The sequence below is a fragment of the Crocodylus porosus genome, unplaced genomic scaffold, assembly GCF_001723895.1.
Source record: "Crocodylus porosus isolate Cpor-Errol unplaced genomic scaffold, CroPor_comp1, whole genome shotgun sequence".
Classification (NCBI taxonomy): Eukaryota; Metazoa; Chordata; order Crocodylia; family Crocodylidae; genus Crocodylus; species Crocodylus porosus.
In genome coordinates, this window is record NW_017728931.1 from 62,322,966 (window position 1) to 62,344,976 (window position 22,011).

The 22,011-nt window shown below is 42.7% G+C and overlaps 1 protein-coding gene across 3 annotated transcripts in view; it reads left to right on the top strand.

The window, feature by feature from the left end:
• CEP83 (centrosomal protein 83) overlaps nt 1-22,011 on the top strand; it is a 52,444-nt gene that overhangs the window by 19,376 nt on the left and 11,057 nt on the right. For 2 of the 3 annotated variants that reach the window (XR_002102928.1, XM_019545237.1), the window contains exons 6-12: nt 6,649-6,900; nt 8,643-8,774; nt 15,364-15,478; nt 17,913-18,057; nt 18,207-18,356; nt 19,091-19,166; nt 20,596-20,753. Coding sequence is in view for 1 of the 3 variants with exons in the window: in XM_019545237.1 (XP_019400782.1) it covers nt 6,649-6,900; nt 8,643-8,774; nt 15,364-15,478; nt 17,913-18,057; nt 18,207-18,356; nt 19,091-19,166; nt 20,596-20,753 (1,028 nt within the window). In the remaining 2 variants the exon portion in view is untranslated. The remainder of the gene's footprint in view (nt 1-6,648; nt 6,901-8,642; nt 8,775-15,363; nt 15,479-17,912; nt 18,058-18,206; nt 18,357-19,090; nt 19,167-20,595; nt 20,754-22,011) is intronic. The other variant, XR_002102929.1, reaches the window with a different exon arrangement.

Genomic DNA, 22,011 nt, shown 5'->3' on the forward strand with positions numbered 1-22,011 from the left:
CGGACTAGATGATCTGCTCAGGTCCCTTCCGACCCTAGAAACTATGAAAATATGAAACCACTTGTCCTCACTTGGCTCTCTGCAGCCCTGTCGCTGCGCCCCTTGGCACCGGGGTCTGTCCACCCCAAATGCTGTGCCCTCTCTGGTGCCAGGGTCTGTGCACCCCAAATGCCATGTCCTCTCTGGCGCCAGGGTCCCCACTCTGTAGTGGGTCCCCAATGAGTCCTCCTTCTCCTAATAGCCTCACCCAAACCACCGGTGTTATGAAGCAACAAACAAAGCACAAGCCCCTGGGCTGTAACATAATAGAAGAGACGAGGGTGTGCTCTGCCACTTTAAAAGCATAGAACTTCCTCCCTGGTACTAAGTATCTAGTAGGCAAGGGTACCTGAGGAGCTCATGGAGCCCCATTAGCCCTAGGTGCAGCATGTTAGGCAGTTGCTACGTCACTGGGCACTTTCTCCCTGGAGCCTCCTTCCCCTCTGGCTGCTAGCAGGGAACTGACCTGCCTGGTCCTAGCCCTAGAGTTTATATGGTCCTAGGGCCCTGCCTCTTCTGGCCAGCTAACCAGGTGTGGCTGTCGCAGAGCACTTAAGCAACCTGTTCCTTTAGAGAGGGGAAACTGCTAGGAAAGAGCCCGAGCAGTGAGTGAGGAGCCCCAGCTTCTGGTTGCCAGGGCAACCAAAGTTCACTGGTGACCCACACCTGCCAGCAGTCAGCTGTCCGGAAGGGGCAGGGCCTGGTTCACATTTAAACCCCAGGGCTGGAGCCAGGCTGGCAGTTCCCCACTAGCAGCGAAGGGAGAAGGAGCTCTGCCGGAGCAAACAGAGGGGAGAAGCTCCTGATTGCTGTTATGTGGTGGAGAATTCCCTGGTAGGGATGGAATGATGTTTAGCTGGCCAGCTTAGATTTTATGTCATAGCCTAGGGGCTTGTATTTTGTGTTTGCTGTTTAGGATCCGAGGTTTGGGTGAGGCTATCGGGGTTGGAGGAGGCCTCATGGGGAGCCACAGCAGCGTGGAGACCCCAGCCCCAGAGAGAGTGGCAGTGAGAAGCCCCAGAGAGGGTAGCAGTGAGAAGCCCCAGAAAGGGGGGCAGCATTGACGAATGCCCAGTGCGGCGCCCTGCAAAGCAGGGCCATGGAGAGCCCAGGGAGGACAAGGGGGCCAGAGTATAGTAAGGCCCAGACTAACCAATGTGAGTACCATCTGTGAGGCTTGGGCTGCGGTGTAGGGGAGGAAAGGACCTGCAGATAGCACCCCCTTGCATCAGGGCAGTAAAATGGGCAGACTTCTGCTTAATTAACATCTTCTAATTAAGCAATTAACAACAAGGCATGGCAGGCAAGAAGGTGGGAGGTTGGTTCATAACAGGTGGGCGGGGTCACCAGTGGACAGACTCCAAAGGGACACACCTGTTACAGCAGCCAATTCCCTATTAGCTAGTTGTCATGGCAACCTGCACCTGGGCTCTTATCTGGCTTTTTGTGTTCCCTCCCTGGGCAATCTCTGCTCTAAGAGGAGCAGGCACCTTAGTGCCCTCTGACAATGAAATGGTTTTTTCGGGAGAGCTGACAAGCTTATGCAAGGAAGTGAAAGATCTTAAGATCAGAGGCAAGATGGAAAGGAGGGCAAGATGGAAAGCTCTCACTGGGTGCATCTACAGAAGCAATAAATGTGAAGTGATAAACTCCAGAGTACTTTGAGCCAGTGTACATTGCTTCTGGGTGTAGTATCTACATGTGCGCCTGGGACAGCAGCATTTTGAGCCAGGATGGAGCAGGCTCGGGGAAGTCAGCTCTGAGCTCAGGGTGGCAGGTTGGACGGCAGAGGGGCTGGGTGGGGCATGAGAGTGCTGAATATGCTGCCTGGGCTGACTGGACACAATTTATGCCTGCTGTCACTGTCTTCACACGTGTTTCATCACAGGTGACTATTACTCTGCCTTAAGGTAGTATTGTCCCCAACAGTACTATTTTATGGCAGAGTCAATTTCCTGTGCCCTACTACTGACACACACGGAGATGGTGATGATCTACTGCTTAGCTAATTAGTCTACTCTTCAGTTAAGCACATACGTGACATGCCCACTAAGACCAGGAGACACCAGGTCTGTTATTGGGTAATTTGTTGCAAAGAAATGCTTTTTTATCACCACAGCTGATCCAGAAAACAGAGTGAGGTGCTGACAGTCTGCCCAGTGGAAGATGTGGTTGTGAGGTTGAAAAGAATGCTGAAGTGAGCGGAACAGAATCTTCTGATAGTTGTTAAAGCAAGGACAAATGACAGCAAGATTCCCCCTTGTATAGGTTAAGGAAACCATGACAGGTGGGAAGAGATCCTCAACGTTCTGGGTATCATTGGCAACATTTTTCTCATCTGTAGAAATGATAATTTAAATCAACAAATGTCTCAAGGATTGTTGCTATGTGAGAGGTTTGTGGATGTTTGATTGTTGGGATATGTTAAAGAAAAATTAGTTTTGAAAGATGGACTCCATCTAAATGCCTGGGTAAAATGGCCATCTCTCACTGAGGATGCTGTGATTGAAAAATGAGACTCACATAGTGTTTACACTTGGTTTTAATTCATCGAGTGATGCAGCAATTTTTACTTGCTTTACAGCTGTATTGTCAGTTGGCCATTTATAAGAAGCATGAGATTAAGTCTACAGCCTTCTGCACTATTCTTTACACCTGAAGCACAAAAGACAGGCACTGGGATAATGTACCTGTCTGCCTATTACATCACACCACCAGTTCTTGCTTGCATTCTTATTGGGGAGGGTTGACACAGGGGTTAGAATTCTGCCAGCCAGATGTCTATTCTTGAGTCCCTGTGTTTCCGCCCAGTTTCCCTTTGATCAAGCCTGTGTGTGTCTGTGTGTCTGTCTATATTTAGCATATTTACCTGGATCCAAGATGACTTTGAATTTAAGATGGCTGGCCTCCCTAATAATTAGATTCTATACATGGAAAATTATAAATTTGTTAAAATGTTCCATGTCTAGAATTGAAAGATCATCTTACATTTGCCCCCTCACACTTCTTTCCCCCACTGTTGTGTTGGGGGCAGGAGAGCAAATAAGGCGGAAAGCAGTTGTGGAGGGGGAGGCAGATGGGGGGGACGGTGTGTCACAAGCCAGCTGGGCACTGTGAGTATATCAGTTTAGTTGCAGACTGAGCACTGCAACTTTATTAGCCACTGGGCTTTCGGGATTGAGGAGGTGATGTTGGAAAGGAAAGAAATGACAAGTTTCACTTACAAAAAGGAAGGAATTTTACTTATGACAACGAAAGGTATAGTTTGCGTATAAAATAGTTAATAAGGCTAAGCTAATAAACAGACAATATAACAGTACACTAACAATAAAATTGATAGTGATAAGAAAACGGATAAAGAAATTAACCAAGAGTTCCCACTTGGTTAGTAACTTATTGATAGTCTGTCGGTTAGAAGATTCACATCAAGTTGAATCAGCAAAGTCAGACGTCTCTGAACTGGGCTGCCCGAAGGAGAACCAGTGGAAACCCCTCAGTCAGGATCTGGTTCTCGCTGTCACAGGGAGTAAGAGAGATCCATGGGGGTATGGGACAGCAATGACCCTTCTGTTCCATCCTTCCCAAGGGTTACTATGACGTGTGTGTTCTTTTATATTCTAATTATACTAATTTTTTAGTTATGTAGCCATTCATAATATTGCTTTATAGCTGTTATCTTATGGATTTAAAAGGTGTTAGAAATTATTATAATAAGTTACTGCCCAAGCTTGGGTTTATCCAATAAGCAAATTGCAACATAGCATCTTCAGGTTTGAAATTAACATTACCCCACCTAAATCCAGCCCCTTCAGAACTCTCTGACTATGCTTTTTTGAGATGTTTTTTCTTGAAATGTACTAGATAAGCTAGGTAGTTGAATCCAGTTTTTATCATTATCAAGGCTAAATTCTGAGCGAGAAAGAACTATTAGGTTAGCTAATTTCACAGCTATAGCTTTGTCTTTGAGGCCTAGTCAGTTCCACAAACAGTTACAAGTTACATTTTCGGGTTACAAAAATACAAGCTTCATATTAGACAAAAGTTCCAAATGCCTCCAAGAAGCACATAGTTATTGCTTATTAATTTCTTTGGTTCTGGCTATCACAAGGGTGGGGGAAGCAAGAGCCTGACTCCAGTGCCTTCCCTCGTGCCTTCCCGCTACCCAAGTCTTGCTGAGCGGATTTGTGCCACCCTCTTCTGGCTGTTTTTTCATTTGATTCTAAGATGGGGCTTTGTTTTCCCCATGTTGAATTGAGGGAAAACCTTATCTTGGAATTGAGTTAATATGGTAATTTTAATACGCTATTTGAATTAGCCAAACAACAGATGCCTGTCTTTCTAAGACCCAGGGAACCATATAGAACCAGTTCTGCAATCCTTTTGGGCACCAGATGGCGTTGATTAGATTTATGTCCTTGTGAAAGTGAACAGAGGGCTTATTATTATGCTCTGTTTTTGGGGGGGCGGGGTGGAGGTGGGTGGGACACTTGCTGTTTTCTCTTCTTATTCTATGATCTTCTCTGGAAATGCTGCTTTTAGTTTTCTTATCATGGTTATAAAGTCTATAATCTATTATAGTACAAACTGCATTTGATATATTTGGTTGTATTGATTACTGCTTATGTGTTACATCCGCGGTGGCTAACCTTTTTGGCAGGTGTGCCACAAGTTAAGCCACCTCCCCTCTTGAGTGCCACTCTCATCCCAGCCCCCCAGAGGTGTACCTGATAGAGTTTGTGCCCTGCAGGCCAGACTGGAGACAGAAGGGCTCTGACCTCTAGCTGTGAGGAGGACACGTCACTGCCAAGAGCCAGGTTAATGCTTCCCTGGCCCTACAACCACTGCATTTTTATGTGGTGAGCAAGAATCTAAAGCCCTTAATTTGGCAATTGCAGCTGGTGACTAAAAACAAGTTTGGGAGGTCTCCTACTTTAATAATACTTATGTACCTTGGCATACACCAAGGCTGGTAACACAATAGATAGAATGCACCTGTAGGTAGAAAGATGGATGTAGCAACAAGAGAGAAATGCTGAGATTTGAGAAGAGTAGTCAGGCAATATAGATCAGGATAGGAGCATCTAGTCCGGTTAGAGCAGTGATTCCCAACTAGGATGCTGGAGCATCCTAGATCAGAGATTCCCAACCCCTGAGCCGTGGCCTGGTGCTGGACCAGAAATCCGGAAGTGACCAGCATACTGTGGACCGGCAGCCAACCTTTTTTATACTGAGTATAAACAAGGGTTGGCTGCCAGTCCGTAGTATGCTGGTCACTTCCAGTTTGCAGTATGCTGGTCTGCAGTTTGCTGGTTCATGGTCACTTCCAGTCTGTGGTTTGCCAGTCCGCAATCTAAAAAGGTTGGAAACCACTGTCCTAGATCCTTTGAAGAGTGCTACAGGAAGTATAAGGAGATAAGTGAGGTGATAAGCAGATAAAGGCAAGCTTAAGTTTTAGGTGTGAGGACATAAGCAGATTTGGGCAGGCTCAAGCTTTCCCTGCCTAGTTGCTCTTAACTCTCACTTCGTGCCCACATTGGAAAAAATGAAGTCCCATAGTAAATCAGTTTTTGAAATGGGGTGTCACTCAATTTACAAAAGTTTTGGAGGGGGTGCCTCAAGAATGATGGATGCCTTGAATCTAAAAAAGGTTGAGAATCACTGCACTAGGGTGTGAGATGTGGCCAGTAAGAAAAACTGAAATGATTATGTAAAAGTTCCAGGGGACTGAGCAGGAACTTGAATTAATGGTGCACTCTGTGGCCCTGGACAGGTGTTAAAGTAAAGGCGCAATGGGATCTGATGTGGGATTGCAACAGTCACACTTCCTGCCATGCCACTCATATTCTAAGGAAAATTTCAAAAGCTTTTGCTACTAGGGACCTACCAAGTTCACCGCAGAAGTGGGGTGTGTGGCGTCTCCTTTAATCTTGCACGTTTCCCCACATGTCCCTGTGGTGCTGATTGGTGGAACGACTGCGCTTGCAGTGCGCTCCTGATCAGTGTGGAGGCAAAAACTGTGGTTTTAAATATGGTCCCATTTTTGTCTCCCGACACTGATTGGCTGAGGAGCTCTGGCATCCCCAGTGCTTGGTGCTGAGCAGCGGGAAGCCCAACACCATGCCATGTTTAAAACCATGGATTTCACTTCCCCGCTGATCAGGAGGGAGTGGTGGGGCTCGTCTGCCAATTAACAGGGGGGATGAGGGGAGTGGGAAGAGGCACATGGGAGAACATGGAAGATTAAAGGAGACACTACACAGCCCACTTCCACCGTGAATTTGGTGGGTCCCTAGCTACGGCCTTGAACTTGTGATGTCTGAGTTGTTAACTGTGTGCCTTAGCACCTGTACTATCCCAGCCTCCATAGCTAAAACTGCTTTAGAAACTGGGTGAATTATGCTATAGATAATAGTCTCAATTCACAGACTTTTGGGGAGAGATGGTGATTAACCTAGCTTTACATCCCAGAGTACTGAGAGCAAAGTCAGTCATCTGTAGTGGACCCAGGGACTGTCTTATTCAAACAATGGAAAATTTATCAGCTTTTACACACTAATTGTCTACTGTATGTACTGAATGATGCATATTATTCTCCTTAATCGCTATTAGATAACAAGACTGGATAAAGATAAAGAAGAACTGCATAATCAGCTGCTTAGCGTTGACCCCACCAGAGACAGTAAGCGTGTGGAGGCACTTCTGAGGGAGAAGGCTCAACTACATCAAAAAGTAAAAAGTTTGGAAGCTGAAGTAGCAGAATTACAGGCAGAGAGAGAAAATTGTGGTGTCCAAGCAGAAAGTGTCCAAAGAATACAGGTGCGACAATTGGCTGAAATGCAGGCAACAGTGAGATCTCTGGAGGTGAGATTCTTAGTTGTCTCCCAATGAAATATGGTAAACTTTACATTTTTTGACACCGGGCCTGATCCAGCCTCTGTTGAGGTCAGTTCCGATGATTTCCATGGAAATAGATTCTGTTCCTATATCTATATTACCAAATAGAATGGGCCACATCCAAACTGAGACCTTCTCAGTCCCTTTCCCTTCTTAATATCTCAGTTTAAATTTTTACTTGCAATCACTTAAGATGCATTTACTAGCATCAACTACAGTTACTTCATCTTATATTTAATATTGATAAAATGGTTGCCCCATACCCTTGGATACAATAAATATTTTGTCTTTTTAAAGTCTGAATCTTATAGCTGCCTTTCCCTTCATCTAATCAGTCCCTCTCCCTTGTTTTGCTATTGTTTTTTCTTTTTGCTTGCCTACCACCTGGTTGTCCTCTCTTCTGCCCATGTTGTTACAACTTCATAATTCCTTTCTCTTGCTCCCTTCAATGTATATTCCTACTGCAAGGTCCCAGTTAATTCTGGTCTCATATATGCTTCCCAGGTGTTTCTTTTCTGTTGGACATTCATTGCTGGCTCTAGGGGTTTAGTCCTTTGGTGGTTCCTGTGTTTCTCTGTTGGCAGTTGCAGTCTCTCTGGCTGCTATCGCTCCATATGTAGATGCAGTTCAGTCAGGCTGGCTTTTTTCCTTTCTGTTCTTATAGGTATTTGTGACCTTTCTCACAAGAAAAACTAGTCCTGCATAGTTACCACAGTGCTATGGATCATTATGAAGTGGTCCAAACACTCCAGTCTGAAACATTGCTATAGAATTTATTTTAAAACCCTGGAAGGCAGTCATTCTAAGTTTTCTGAATACTTCACTTTTTTCTATTTTAATCCAATGTAGTAAAAATATTAACTTTTTAGAGAAGAGTGACTTAACTGAAGAAGTAAATGTCCTATATTTAGCAGCTTTTTGCGATTTTACTGACATAACCTCTCTGTCACATAAAATGTAGAATACTGTAGGTATATTTCTCCTTTAAAACTTCAGCGGAGCCATGCTGTTGATATTCTGCTGGGATATCTGTTTGCAGACTTTTTGAGCACTGTGGATACATGCAGCCGTCCTTAGAGCCCACGGTTTTACTGGCTGAAGATATAAATATCTGCCTCCTAATTGCAGGATTGTTGGTGTAGCTGTGTTGGGCTAAGGACATAGGCAGGCAAAGTTCTTTGGGTAGATGTGATCTCTTTTATTAGACCAACTAAATAGTTGGAAAACAGTTCTTTGCAAACTTTCAGTTACAAACACCCTATTTCAGGCGTAGGGAGACTCTTCTGAAGTTGTGTGTTCTCTTTTCTAGCTTGGAGAACACATAGCACCAGCAGAGTCTCCCTATGCCTGACAAAGGGTGTTTGTATCTGAAAGCTTGCAAATAACTTTTTCCCAACTATTTAGTTGGTCTAATAAAAGATATCATATCTACCCAAAGAACCTTGCCTGCCTCCTAACTGAGTCTCAGTTTCTCTGACTTCTGAAGTGGGAGGGACATAATCTTGTATGGCGAACAACTGTTACTTTGAGTAAGCTACAAACAGTCCTTTGGACAGTATGTTCAATTTAAGATGAATTATTTTGCTGCTTAGTTAATACCATTGATGCCCGAAAACCTACTAAAAACTGGAGTTGTATTATTCTATGCACATTATATATCAAAAGACAGTCCCTTTCTAAAAAACATCTATTTTTATTTTTTATTTCAGGCAGAAAAGCAGTCAGCTAAACTACAGACTGATCGTATTGAAAAAGAACTACAAATGAGTAATGAGCAGAACACACTCTTAACCAGCAAACTGCACAAAGCTGAACGAGAAATCAATGCCTTGACTACTAAAGTTGGTGTTTAATCTTTTTTACTATATTTTTTCACATCCAGCTTTAAACTAGAAAGATGGTGTTATGATTTGCATTTATTATTAACTATTTTTAATGTAAAACTGTTTTCTGCCTCTTGTGATTATGTTTCAACTGTGATATATATTGTTTAATTTCAGGTGGTAGGCTAGATGCAGTTGGTGATGCTACACAAAACCATTATCCCTAATTAGTTTCTCTAGAGAGTGAGATTGTCTTTCTTATTTCATTCTCCGCATCTTTAAATGATGTGTGATGCTTGAGAGGTATGTCTGTTACTACGCTAGGGTTTTCCAGTATTCATTAACATATACTTGTTCCATCATGCTCAAGTGACAAATATATGGTGATGAAATTTGAAAGCAAAAAGGAAATTGGATTCTTCTGATAAGGTTTCTGCTGGTAGTCTTTAAAATAATTTTAGCTAAAAACAGTTTTGCTTGCCTTACGATCATTTTTTGTTGACTGAATTGAAACATTTTTACATTTTATTTTTCCCCATGGAATTGCTCCAGAAACATAATTTAAGTCAAATAATATTTATGGAAGATTTTTTTTTATTTGTATTTCAATAAATACAGCATCTAATCATACGTAAGCGACAAAAGCAACTTTCTCAGTTTCCTTTAGAACAATTTCCTTATTCATGTTGTATAATCAGAGCAAATGCAATATGCATCTTCAGTGGGAATTATTTATTAAATCTGTAAAATTAATTGAAAATTCACAAGAATTAAATTTAAAGTCTGCTGTTCTTAAGGCTTTGTTCTTTCTTTTTTAATAGAAAGGGTAAATCTGTGTAGCTTTTCACATGAAAGTAGTTGTAACTGCCTTCTCTTGACTAGGGGTTAGTTTTTTTTCCTTTGACTGAAATTTATCTCAATGTGTATGGTTACCCCTCCCAACTAAGAAAAAATTTCTTGGGTTATTATTTTAATCTATATATATGAAAGGCTGGAAGGAATTCAAGTGGAGGAAATGTGTGGCAAATTAACAGCTTCTAGTTGTAAACTGAAATGGGTGTCATTTACATATTGCGGTATTGACATAGATAGGCAAGACAAATGTTTTAAGTGAAGTATCTGTTCAGTAGCTGAGTGAAAAGGATTGAACAAGTCTGATGGAACTAGACACCTCTGCAGGCTGCGCTTACTGGCAAGTACATGACCCACATGTTACTAGCTCTAATGGCAAAAAAGGGGAGTCAGAGATTCAACATTTATAGCATTTCTGATTGCTACACACCTGTGGCAGTTGAGCATTCTCCATGGACCATGTGGAAGGGTGGTGCTTGTAATGACTGAAATAAGCATTGGTTGTTTGAAGCTTGTTTTTGCTGCATAAAGCACCATCTGGAGGTGACATTAAGGTTCCTAAGAGGAATTTCCTTTAAAGGGTTAATTGAGGTAAAACAGGAGCTTTGTGGATTAAATGCTTCATTTTAGCAAGGGTAGATGTGGCAAGCCTTTCATGTTGTGAAGCAGATTCTGCAAGGTTGCTTCTCATCTGATGTCAAAAGGGATATTAGAAAGGGCTGGCAGCCAGGCCTGATTAGTTGTACGAGTGCTGTTTTATATATGTGGTTTCATTCAACTGAGTCTACTAATTTATTGTGAGGAGAGCTATACCACACTTGGGAAGCTATATTTTGCAACAGATGGCATAAGATGAGCCCCAAATGTCATGACACCTCTGTTGATTTCCCCAACCCGAACCCACTATCTTGCTGACCAGGTTGCTTCAGGTCATTTTTTTCTTTTTTTCAATGAGGTCTTGGTAGGATATTCCTTGAGATGAATCCATAACTCCTAGGTACATGAGCCTTGCATTGTGATTCTGTCTGTCTCCATTCACGAGCATGTTGTGCTGTTTGTTGGCAGGGAGTGGGGGTATATGCACTGCCCCCATTGAAGAAAGACTTGGACCACTTCTCTTCATTCATCTCAAAGATAATGCCAGTAGTTGTAATTGCAGTTATTCAATGTACTCATTTCTGCCAGCAGAAAAAAACCCCCTAATAATGTTCTTAATCTGTGTGAGAGGTCATAGTTGTTCAGCAGGCCACACACCACTTCCTGAACCAGCTGGGGAATCCAAAGCTTCTAGATAAACATACTGAATTAGCATGCAGAATACCTTCAGCACAGTTTGATTTTTTTTAACCATTCCAAACAGTAATATACTGCTTTTTGGAACTCATCCTCCAAAATAAATGACATACATTTGACATTACCTAACAGTTACTGTTATCAGGATAACATGTCTCCAGAATATACCTAGCATGAGAAAGGTGAACTATGGAACAGATTACAGGCTAGTTTTTTACAATCCCAGGAGTGCTTAAAGACAGGTTTTAGCATTTCCAGTACTTAGAACACAAAACGAAGTCAGTGTCAGCCTGAAACTAGGGGTGCACCAATAGAGATTTTTGGGGCTAATACCAGTAGCCAATTTTGAAGGAGACATATTGACCGATACCGATCCGATTTCCGATACCAGCAAGTAGCTTGAAGAACTGCGTGAAACTGGTAAGTTTATTATGGTGGAAGGGAAGGGGGAAGGGCAGATCAAGGCCCCTGCAGTGAGGGAGGAGTGGGACTGGGGCAGGGGCTAGGGCAAGCGCTGCCCAGCCAGGGCATGGGATGGAGCCGTGGCTCGTCTGGGCGCTGCGTGGAGGCATGGACAGTTCCGGCCATTGCATGCCATTTGTCCTAGAGCCACTTGTCCAGCACTCACCTACTCATCTAGCAGCTCCTGCTGCTGCTCCCACAACTTGTTTAGGACAGGTTTGGGGAGGGTGTGCCCCTGGATCTTTAGGGGACAGGGTGGGCTCTTTCCAGTGGAGGGTTGTGCTCAGGGCGGGCGGCAACAGTGCTGGGAAGGGAATTCAGAGGGCCTACAGTGAATTTTGGGTTGGCTGCAGCTCCACCCCTCTGGAATAGCCCCCTTCCAGTGTTGCTGCTGCCCACACCAAGTGCAGCCCCACCCCTCTGGAAACAGCCCACCCTGCGCAGATCTGGGGGCACATGCCCCTCCCCTCCATGCCCTCCGAGATGAACTGCAGGAGCAGCGGTGGGAGCTGCTGGATGAGCAGTTCCCGGATGAGCAGCACACAGGAGCAGGAGCCACCCTCCCTTTCCCTACGGCCCTCAAACGAGCCGCAGCTTCATCCCACACCCACCCTGCCCCAGCTGGGCAGTGCTTGCTGAAGCCCCAGCCCAACTCCTCCCTCATCGCAGAGACCTTGATCTCCCCCCTCTCCCCTCCCCTTCCACCACCATAGACTTATCAGCTGCACGCAGGTCTCCAAGCTGCCGGGCTGTGCTCCTCACCACCTACGTACTGCACTGCGGCTGCGCAGATGCACAGGCCATTTATTGGCTAAATTATTGGCCATATCAGCCTGATTTCGGATACAAACAATTTTCTTTATATCAGTGCTGATCTGATACTGAAACTACTTACCCACCCAAGAACCTAACTTAATGGTGCTCAGTCTTTTTTAGATTCAGGGCAGCCCTCCATAACTGAATTTGACAGCACTCCAGGTAAAAGCCACTGTTGTACTGTCTCAGCTTACCTCAGCAGTTTTCAGTTGGGATGCTGTAGCACCGCTTCCTCTACTTCCTTCCCACATTGCCCCCTCCATAAATCTACAGCGGACAAGAACCACCTCCTCATGCCACAGCTGTTTCTTGGTCTGGCTCCATCACCTCCTAGAAACAGAGGCCTGTGGGGCAGTTACAACTGGTTGCAGCAGTGCTGAAGCCATGCAGCCCTTGATAGAGTCTTGTGGCACCCCAGTTCAGAACTGCTGGCCTAGTCTTCTTTAGGAATAAGGCAAAATTAATCTTGCAAGCTCCCTCATATAGCATGGGGGTGGGGGGGTGAGAGAGAGTAATTACAGTTGCATCTGGGAGCTTTAACAAAGGATCTGAGCTGTATCAACTAGACATATTACACAAGAGAAAAAAGTTCCATCTCCAGAAGGTGACACTCCATATATCATATTTTAAAAAAATACCACCCCCCCAAAAAAACTAACCTTATCCTTTCTTTCCTCTTTTCCCCTGTTTCTCCCTGTCAGAACTTGTGCAAGGGGTGGTTCAACTTCGGGGGTTGTGTTCACTACTGCTTTTTGAATGACCCCAGGCATGGTGAGAAATTTGAATAACTGTTGGTGTCACTTGGAGAAGGTGGAGACTTATTTATCTTCCTTTTGTCACTTCATGAAAAATTGCCCCTACGATGAGCAGTAAAATGTCCCCTTCCTTCCACTTTGTGCCAAATTTAGCCCTAAACACAGGCCCTTTGAATGCCCAAGTGGGTCTTTCACCCCAAAAGGCCACCTTGATTCCTTGTTGAATATTATCCTTAAAATGTTCTCAACTTCATATTTAAGCAACCAGATCTACAATATGGTTTCTTAATAAGCTACTGTGTCATTCTTAACCTTTTGCAAGTTGTATATGCTAGCAGGTTGTAATTACATCTGTCACTGCAAATGGATTTTCATTATAAGTGCTTTCCTCTAGATATTTAATTCTCACTGACCATGTAATTACTGTGCACAAAAGCCTAAACTATAGAAAGTTTCAATGCAGGCAGTAATTGTCTTTAGTGATTTGATGTTCTACTTTAAACTACTGTTTTTATGAGGGAGTTTGAGGTACACATCAGTTTTAGAAAAGATTTATTTCGTTTAAAATGCATTTTAAAACTGGAAAGAACCAGATTTTTAAAAAATAGTGTAGCAATATAGGATTTCCAATGGGCTGTAAGTAGCTGTCTGGCTGAAAAAAATAGGGATTGCAAGGAATATTGTTTTGTTTTCCTGTATTGCTTTTTATTTCATGTCACTGTCATCTTTCTAGCTATATTTTAACCAGATTTTGAGGTTTTAGCAACCAGGAAAATAATTTAGAGTCAACATTATAGTTTTCATTTAAAGTGACAAGGCATCAAGTTCTATAATAAGGCACTTCAAGTGAGAATCTTTTATTTCAAGTTCTCCATTATTAGGACAGCCAACTATAGGAGGTATAAATTTTATGAAAATAGTGAGATGCCTTATTTTGTTTAGAGCAGTGGTGGCCAAACTGTGGCACGGTACTTGCAGCTCCTGGAGACAGCGCACCCTGGCACCTCCCGCTGCTCCTCCATCTTTCCCCTGCCGCAGAACACACTTCCTGCAGGGAAAGCTGCAGCAGCTAGGTGGTGTGGGGGTGAGTGGGAAGGGGGTTCACCTCCACTCCGAGTCACTCAGCACCCTCTCCCCTTCCCCCCTGGCTCTTGATGTGGCTCCCAGGGTGAGTAAGTCTGGCCCCCCTGGTTTCAAGATTCGGGCTGTATCATTTTGTATGTAGGTAACTGGAGAGTGGTTTTGTTTGTATTCGTGTTGAACAAGCCAGCTACTAGGGCTGTGCGAAGCTTTGGTTGCTGATTTGATTCGGCAGAAATCCAGCCTGATTCAGCAACTGAATCTCTGAATCTGAATCGAATCAGGAGGCCCATTAATTTGACGGTTCAGACATAGACACAGCTTTATATGTTTTTTCTACATACGTCAAGGTACCAGGCAGCTCGTGAATGCTGAGATGGTGGGATGGGTGGAGTGTGGCAGTGGTCCCCAGCATGCTTGGCAGTGGACCTAGAAGGGAACAGAAGCACTTCCAGTCCACTTTCGGGTCTGCCACAAAGCGTGTAGAGGACCCTGCCCCCCTCCTCACCCCCCCAACCCCCCCAGCTTGGCAACTGGTACCTCCTGAGTCGGGGGGGGCACACCCGGGATCCCCCTGTGGCCAATTGCCAAGCTGAGGGGGTGTGGGGAGGGTCCACCACTGAGCACATGGGGAGCCCCCCCCCCCCCATGCTCCTGTGAGATGCTCCATCTGCCCCACCATCTCAGCATTCATGAGCCATACCTGGTACCTTGAGATATGTAGAAAAAACATAAAGGTGTGTCTATGCTGTCTATGCTGATTCTCCAAATCAGAATCGAATCTTCAGATTTGGATTCGACTGAATCGAATTGGGACAGTGATCCAAATCAGCAAATTGAATCACTGTCCCCCAAATACGGGCTGAATCTGAATTGAATACGGCCCACTGCTTGCACCTCTACCAGCTACTACATCTCAGTAGTTTGACACTCTGTTTAGTAGATTGCTTATCTTCTTTGAGTACATCTTCACTATCTGGACATGCAAGCCTATACAGTGTTATATTTTTTTATTCAACCTAATTGCTAATTTATCTGATAATTTTTTTTATCTTCATATCTGGAGGATCTTTAAAAAGAAGTGGCATATTAGAATCTAATATAGAGGGTTATAGCTTATAGTCTTATTAGTATTAGCATGTGGAATATGTAGCAAACTTAAAGATAACCTTGACTATTCTGAAATTACTTCATGAAACGCAGCAGAAAGAAGAATGTATTCAGCATGCTGTATTAGAATAAGAGTAGTACTGTTATGTAAAATATGTTCTTAGCAGTGTGTTTTATGAAAAACTCAGACTCAGGAAACTGCTGGGATATGTTATTTGGCTTTATTTTGTAATCCACAGGTAGAAGAACTTAAGCATTCACTCAAATTAGAAGTAACTAATGTGAAACTGGAGGCAGCAAAAGCAAAAAGTGAGGTAGAAAGAGAGAAAAACAGGATTCAAAGTGAAATGGATGGTAATGTGCAGTTAATTTCTAGTGGCTTCTGTTTGTAACCTGTAAATATAACTACACTGCAATGAAAATTAACCTCCCCAAAACAGACCTGATTGTGGCATACACATCTGAAAATTTGGACTTGCTGTTCGGTCAGAGAGGCTAGAAATGGTTTCAGCCAGGTCTAGAAGTTAAAGCATTACTTCTGTTTACAGCAGTTAATGACTCTAAAACACTTGTTAAACATAAACATTTACTCAGCTTTTTATCAATATTATATAGTCACCTTTTGTTTTCTCTTTCTGCTCCTAAAATTTTAATCAGTAAGGCTGTGCAAAATTTTACCTGGTGTTTTGTTTCAAAGCTGTTTTGATGTTTCAAGCTCAGAACAGCGAAACTAAAATGAAACAGAAGCCTTTGAAATGAAACAAGGACACTCGAAATGTTTCAAAAGTTTCAAAACATTTTGAATTTCTATGCCAGGCTTACTTGGCTTCAGTTGTGGTCCCAGCCGGCAGCAGCAGCCTTCTGTTATACGGCAAGCAGGTCAGGGGCCTGCCTGCACCCCCAGAAGGGCTGTAGGGCTGTGCTGGATTTCTCCTGGGGGTGTGGGCACCTGATCTGCCTCCTGGATGACAGGAGGCTGGTGCTGCTGGCTGGGACCGACACTGGGCACAGCCCGCACCCAGCACCAGGAAGATCAGTGCTGCTGCTGGCCCCAGCCGGCAACACCAGCCTCCTGTCATCTGGCCAGCAGATCAGGGGCTTGCCTGCACCCCTGGGAGGGCAGTGGGGGTGTGACAGACTGCTCCCAGGGGTGCAGGCTCTCATCTGCCTGCCGGATGACAGGAGGCTGGTGTTGCTGGCTGTGGCCAGCAGCACCCAGGGCCATCCCTGGGGGCATGAGTCGGGGTGACCTCCCTGGGCCCCACACTCTGGGGAGGCCTGCAGAGCCAGGTGGAGTGGCCATGGTGACTGCGCTGCCGCCGGCTTCACATCTGGCAGCTTGCTGACCAGAGCCCACCTGAAGAGGGTGCAGGGACACGCCCCTGCTCCAATCCCATGTGCCCTGGATGCGAAGAAGCTGCCACAGTGCTGGCGGCAGGAGGTGGAGGGGGTAGCGAGTGGCCAGATGCAAAGCCGGCGGCAGTAGTGCAGAGTTGTCATGGCCACTCCACCTGGCTCTGCACAACCCCCAAAGCGCAGGGCCTGGGGCAGTTGCCCTGATTCGCTCCCCTCTAGGGACAGCCCTGAGTGCTGCTGGTCCCAGCCAGCAGCACCAGCCTCCTGTCATCCGGCAGGTAGATCAGGGGCTCACCTGCATCCCCAGAAGGGCTGCGGGGGCTGTGCCAGACTCCTCGCGGTGGTGTAGATCCCCAGTCTGCCTGCCAGATGACAGGAAGCTGGTGCTGCTGGCTGGGGCCAGCGGCAGTACAGATCTTCCCGGCTCTGGGTGCGGAATAGCCTATGGGCAAAACATCGAAACAGCATCAAAACTGTAAAACACTTTTGACGAAACAAAACAGAACAGTGCTTTCAAAACTAAACAACACTTGAAACAGAACACTGTTCCATCAGTAACCGGCCTGAAATAGTAACTTGGTAGAGTGTGCCAATGCAAGAAAATAAAAATGAATTCAATAGGTAATAACTTCAGTTGGGGGAATTAAATAAAACCCCCAATTTCTCCACTTTTTATTGAACCTGCTGTAGAATTTCCCTGTCTCTCACTGAATTGCCTAAGAAACCAGGGGTCATTGCTGCAGTGTATGGAGCCAACTTGCCACTGAGTGCCTGTACCTTGCTGATTACATCTTGTCAGATTTTAAAACATTGCTAGCCATTGTTCTAGTGTTAAATCCATTCCAAACCACATGACTAGATAACTTATGCTATTCATAATATTTTCTCAAATCCCAATTTTCTTCCAATCTCAGGTTCACCTAATATGTTGGAGTGGTGAATTTTAGATATTATTGACACTTCTCCCCCATACTTGTTCTACCTTATGAGAGTGGTTTAAAACAGAGGCTATTCTCTAACTATATCACTAAGCTGTCATTACTAATTCATTGTCCGTTTGTTATTGACTTCACTTTGTATTTTCTAATTATAATCTGTTTGTTTGCTTATCCCTTTTTCATCTGCAGTCAAAGTTTCATCCAAGGGCATTTTACTGATACTGCAAAGACAAGACTTTGCCTGTTTTGTTCTATATTTTAAAAACCATTACAAAGAGTCCTAATGGTGTTTTTAAAACGGTATCTGAAGTATTTTTGTTTGTTGCAATAAAAACCATGGGGAGTTGGGGTGGGGGTGGATGGAATTGCTGCAATGGGAGACCTGAACTGTGGATTTATAGTTCAATTTTATCAGCTTGTAAAATAACTATATTAACTGATTTGATTATTTTTATGTGAATGTTGCAATGTAACACTTCTTAATGTAAAAACAGGACTGCATTCAGACAATGAGATTCTGAAGACGACAGTTGAACGCCACAAAGTGCTTTTAGTAGAAAAGGATCGTGAGCTAATTCGTAAAGTGCAAGCTGCCAGAGAAGAAGGCTTTCAAAAACTTGCAGCACTGCAAGATGAAAAGTATGTTTGTTCATTTGTTGCTCATTTTCTAAAAGGAGTAGGGGAGGGCATGGTTTGCAAAAGTTGTTATTAAATGTTAAATTAAACTGTTGCACATTTCCAGTGTTGTTTTGTCACAGCTCTTAAGTAAATACTTAAACTTGTTGCAGGTTAGAACTTGAGAACAGATTAGCTGAGCTAGAGAGGAATAAAGTGGAACAAGATGCTTGGTTGCAGTCTGAAAAGGGTCAGTATGAAGAGAAGCTACGTGTTGTGCAGGTGGCTGAAGAGTCCAGCAGAAGAGAACTTCAGAATGTTAGGTAATGAGATTTTTTCTAACATTGGTTTTGTTGGGGGGGTTTTGTTAGGGTTTTTTAAGTAGCACCTTAAATATTCAGTAAAAAATATCCTGCTGATAGGGTGTTTGTCCCAGTAAATTAATAAAAAATGTCTGATTGCTGTTGTAGGGAAAAGGCAAGGAAAAAAAATTATAGTTAAATCATATAACAGAAGTATCAGGGTTGCAGAACTTTAATCAAAATATCCCTCATTTTTCAGTAAACACAGTAGCACCCAGCAGTCGGGGGGGGCACACATTTTACAGAACTAATTTAAAATTGATTTCCTGCTGAATTAGTCCCACAGTAGCAGAAACTGTCCTCTGTTCCTGTAATTAAGCTCCAGGTGGCAAGTCAAGAGCCATAATCTGAGTTCTCCCACTCTTAGTTCCTGGTGTCCCACTATCTTAGCTTGGGAGCTGTCAAAGTTCCCAGTGAATTTATCATACCCTTCTAACTGGATGCCGGGTTCCATTGTTAAGTTGAAGGCATTAGTAATCAGGCAAATAGTGGAATTCATGATGCCTCTGACAACAGTACAGTACTAATCATGATGTACAAACAGGATTTCTTCTTTTATTATTGATGATAAAGGACCTTCGTTTGAAAAATTAATCAGCCTTTCAAAAGTTTTAAGCAGACTGATCTGTTTCAACTGCTAACAGATTAAACAGTTACATTTTAATTAGACAAAAGTGTACTATATTAAATTTTAGGTTAAAACTTCAACAGCAAATTATTCAGACAGAAGGGTTAGAAAAAGAGAAAAGCGAAAATGCTGATCTTAAACAGGTAAGAGTTTGTATTGTATTGTGATGTTTTACAATAAAGGGTTGTCACTTCTTCAAACAAAAGCTCTTCATTTTAAACTTCATTTACATTTTTATAGTGCTCTAGGGAAATTAAGGCCAGAATCTGTTACAGATGATACAAAGAAAATATGTACACATACAACAAACATTTATCTGCCTTTTATAAACTGATTTATCACAGTCCTTTGCTTCAAAGGCATATTTCACTACATACACAAAGGTTTTCAAAGCTTGGATTGTTTATATTGTAGTTCTTTGCTTTAATGAATACTGTTTATGTATTGTTAAACTGGAAGTCAGGATTCTGTAGACTTATAAAGTCCTTCTAAATAATACTTCACATTTATGCTTCATCTTTTATCTGATGTTCATAAAAGCTTAAGAAATGCATTATAGAGGTGAATAGGTTGCCTGCATAGCACAATGAATTGGTAGTAGTACTGGAAATAAAATCTAAATCTTGACTCAAGTAAATTTACTAGTTGCTGATTCAGCTAAGGTAACCCAGATGGAGTTACACAGGGAAGATGCACTTAATAATGCATCTTCTTCAATAAAGCAGGATGAAGGTTAGTTACACTGTGATACTTTTACTCAAGACAAATTCATATTTTTCACTTTTATTATTCAGTGGATGCATCTACACAAGATGCCAACTGTGCAGTAGCTGAAAAATACTGCACAGTAGCGCATCACAGGACGGATAATGCTAATATGCTACTGCATAGAATTATTAAGCTACTGTGCAGTAGCATCAGTTAAAAGCCATTCACTGGTGCTAATATTCAGTAATTCTGGTTACTGTACATGTATTTATTACTTGCTAATGCATGTACTAAATATGTGTACAGTAATGACTGTGTAGTAGTATCTCGTGTAGACACGTCCACTGTGTTTGCCTTTAAGAAAACTATTCACATATTCTTTTGTACTTGCAGCTGAGATACGGAGGAGACCTGGAAGGAGGAGGGGGAGTCTTATTCATTTTAAAAGGCCCTTCACAGATGAACAAAGCTGAACCATAATCTGCCCCCTTTGTGTTTTTTGATAAATGAAATGCCTGTTCTATAAAAGAAGCATTGCAGACAGTCTTTTCAGTGTCTCTGTTCTAGGTCCAAAAAAGGGATACCAAAGAATGACTTCTACTTTATACTTTTCTCTCCATTTCAGTTGTAACCTCGGAGGAAGTAGTCTTCCTTATCTAGAGAGAATTTATTGTAAAACTTTTTTTTTCTAGAGAGAGGCTTGGGAGGAAAAAAAAAAGAGAGAACAGAGAAGATTTACAAAGATATAATAGTGAGCCAAATTAGCAGAATTATCAAGCCAGCTGCCTCCTACTTCATGCCAGTGTCCCGAAGCAGTTGTTAATTCCATGTATTTCCTCAAATGAAAACTTATTTCTTTTGTAGCAAATTCATGATTTGCAGCTCCAGGTGGCCTCACTTTCTCAATCAGAAAATGACTTGCTGGATTCCAATGAAAAACTTAAAGAAGTGTTGGAGAGACTAAAACAAGAATATCGAAATGCAAGAAGTCAAGCAGAAAAGGCTCAGCAAGAAGCAGAGAAGTATGCATTTACTTTTTGTGTCGGAACAGATTTTTTTCTTTATATTTAGATATATTTTTTACAGTATTTCTTTCCAGGCATCACAGATAATAGTGCATCTTAGATGCACTATTTTGTCCAGTCTTAAACCTACAGTGCATTTTTGTAGTAGCAGGGTTCGCAGTGCATACAGGCAAAAAAATGGCTTGTTTCTAATTTTGGTATGATTATTGAAACTCTTTTCCAGTCTCTTTCAGTGTGTTACACATGCCATGTGGTAGGTAGGATATACCGAAAAAAGGGTTTACTCCAGATTGAAAATTGATTGTTTTAAATAATTTTGATCACTTTCAGTTGATTTTTTTTCATTCTTCTGCTTGTTAGGAGCAGCTAGTATATGTACAGTGAAAACTCTTATCCAGGGCAAACTTGCTACCAAAGCTTTTTCCCAACTTAGGGCTGTTACATTTTAAAGATGTTTTAATACCTTGCTGAAAAATACCAAATTATTAACAAACAGGTAACTTCAATACTTGCATTTCTTCTTTTAAAACAAAGTATATATCTTGAGGAAATGAGAGAGATTGTAACAGGTGTGCTATCACATTATTGGCCCTAGATTTACTTTTGCTGAGCAAAAGTTATTGTCTTAACAATTTCTGCTTTACTGACATACTTTTTAAGTGCTGCTCTTTAACTTAGCACAAGTTCTAAAACCTGGTAGGCTACAAATAAATTTCAGTTGTTAGCTGGGTGTTAAATAGTTTAATTTCTTTTGAATGCTTTATTTAAGTGGAGAGGGGAATGTAACATCTTGGATAAGGATTGGCACCCTTTTAGGGTTGTGAAAGGGCTGTAAAAACTCTGTCTATCCAATGGAGATTCTCTTACTTCAGGCACTGTTGAAAGTAGCTTGAAGCCCCGGTGAAAAACATGGCATTAAGCAGCAGGTAGGGTACATCATGGCCTCAGTAGGGCAGATTCTAGGAGGCTTTGAAGTCTATAAGACTGTCAGTTGCTACAGCTACTAGGTCTGCTTAATTATACTGGCACCTCTTGTCTCTGAAGCAATCTGAGAAGTTCAGGTGCATCTTTTTTAAAACAATTGCTTTCCCTGTTCAATTTAATAATGCTACCTACTTGAACTCAGAGGGTTAAGTTGTACTAGAGGTGGGAGCTGCCTTGACAGGAAGTGAAACTGGGACCAAGAGATAAGATGCCTGCAGTAAACAACTTCTCCGGAGTTTTTTTTTTTAGAAAGCGGGCCATCAATTGTGAG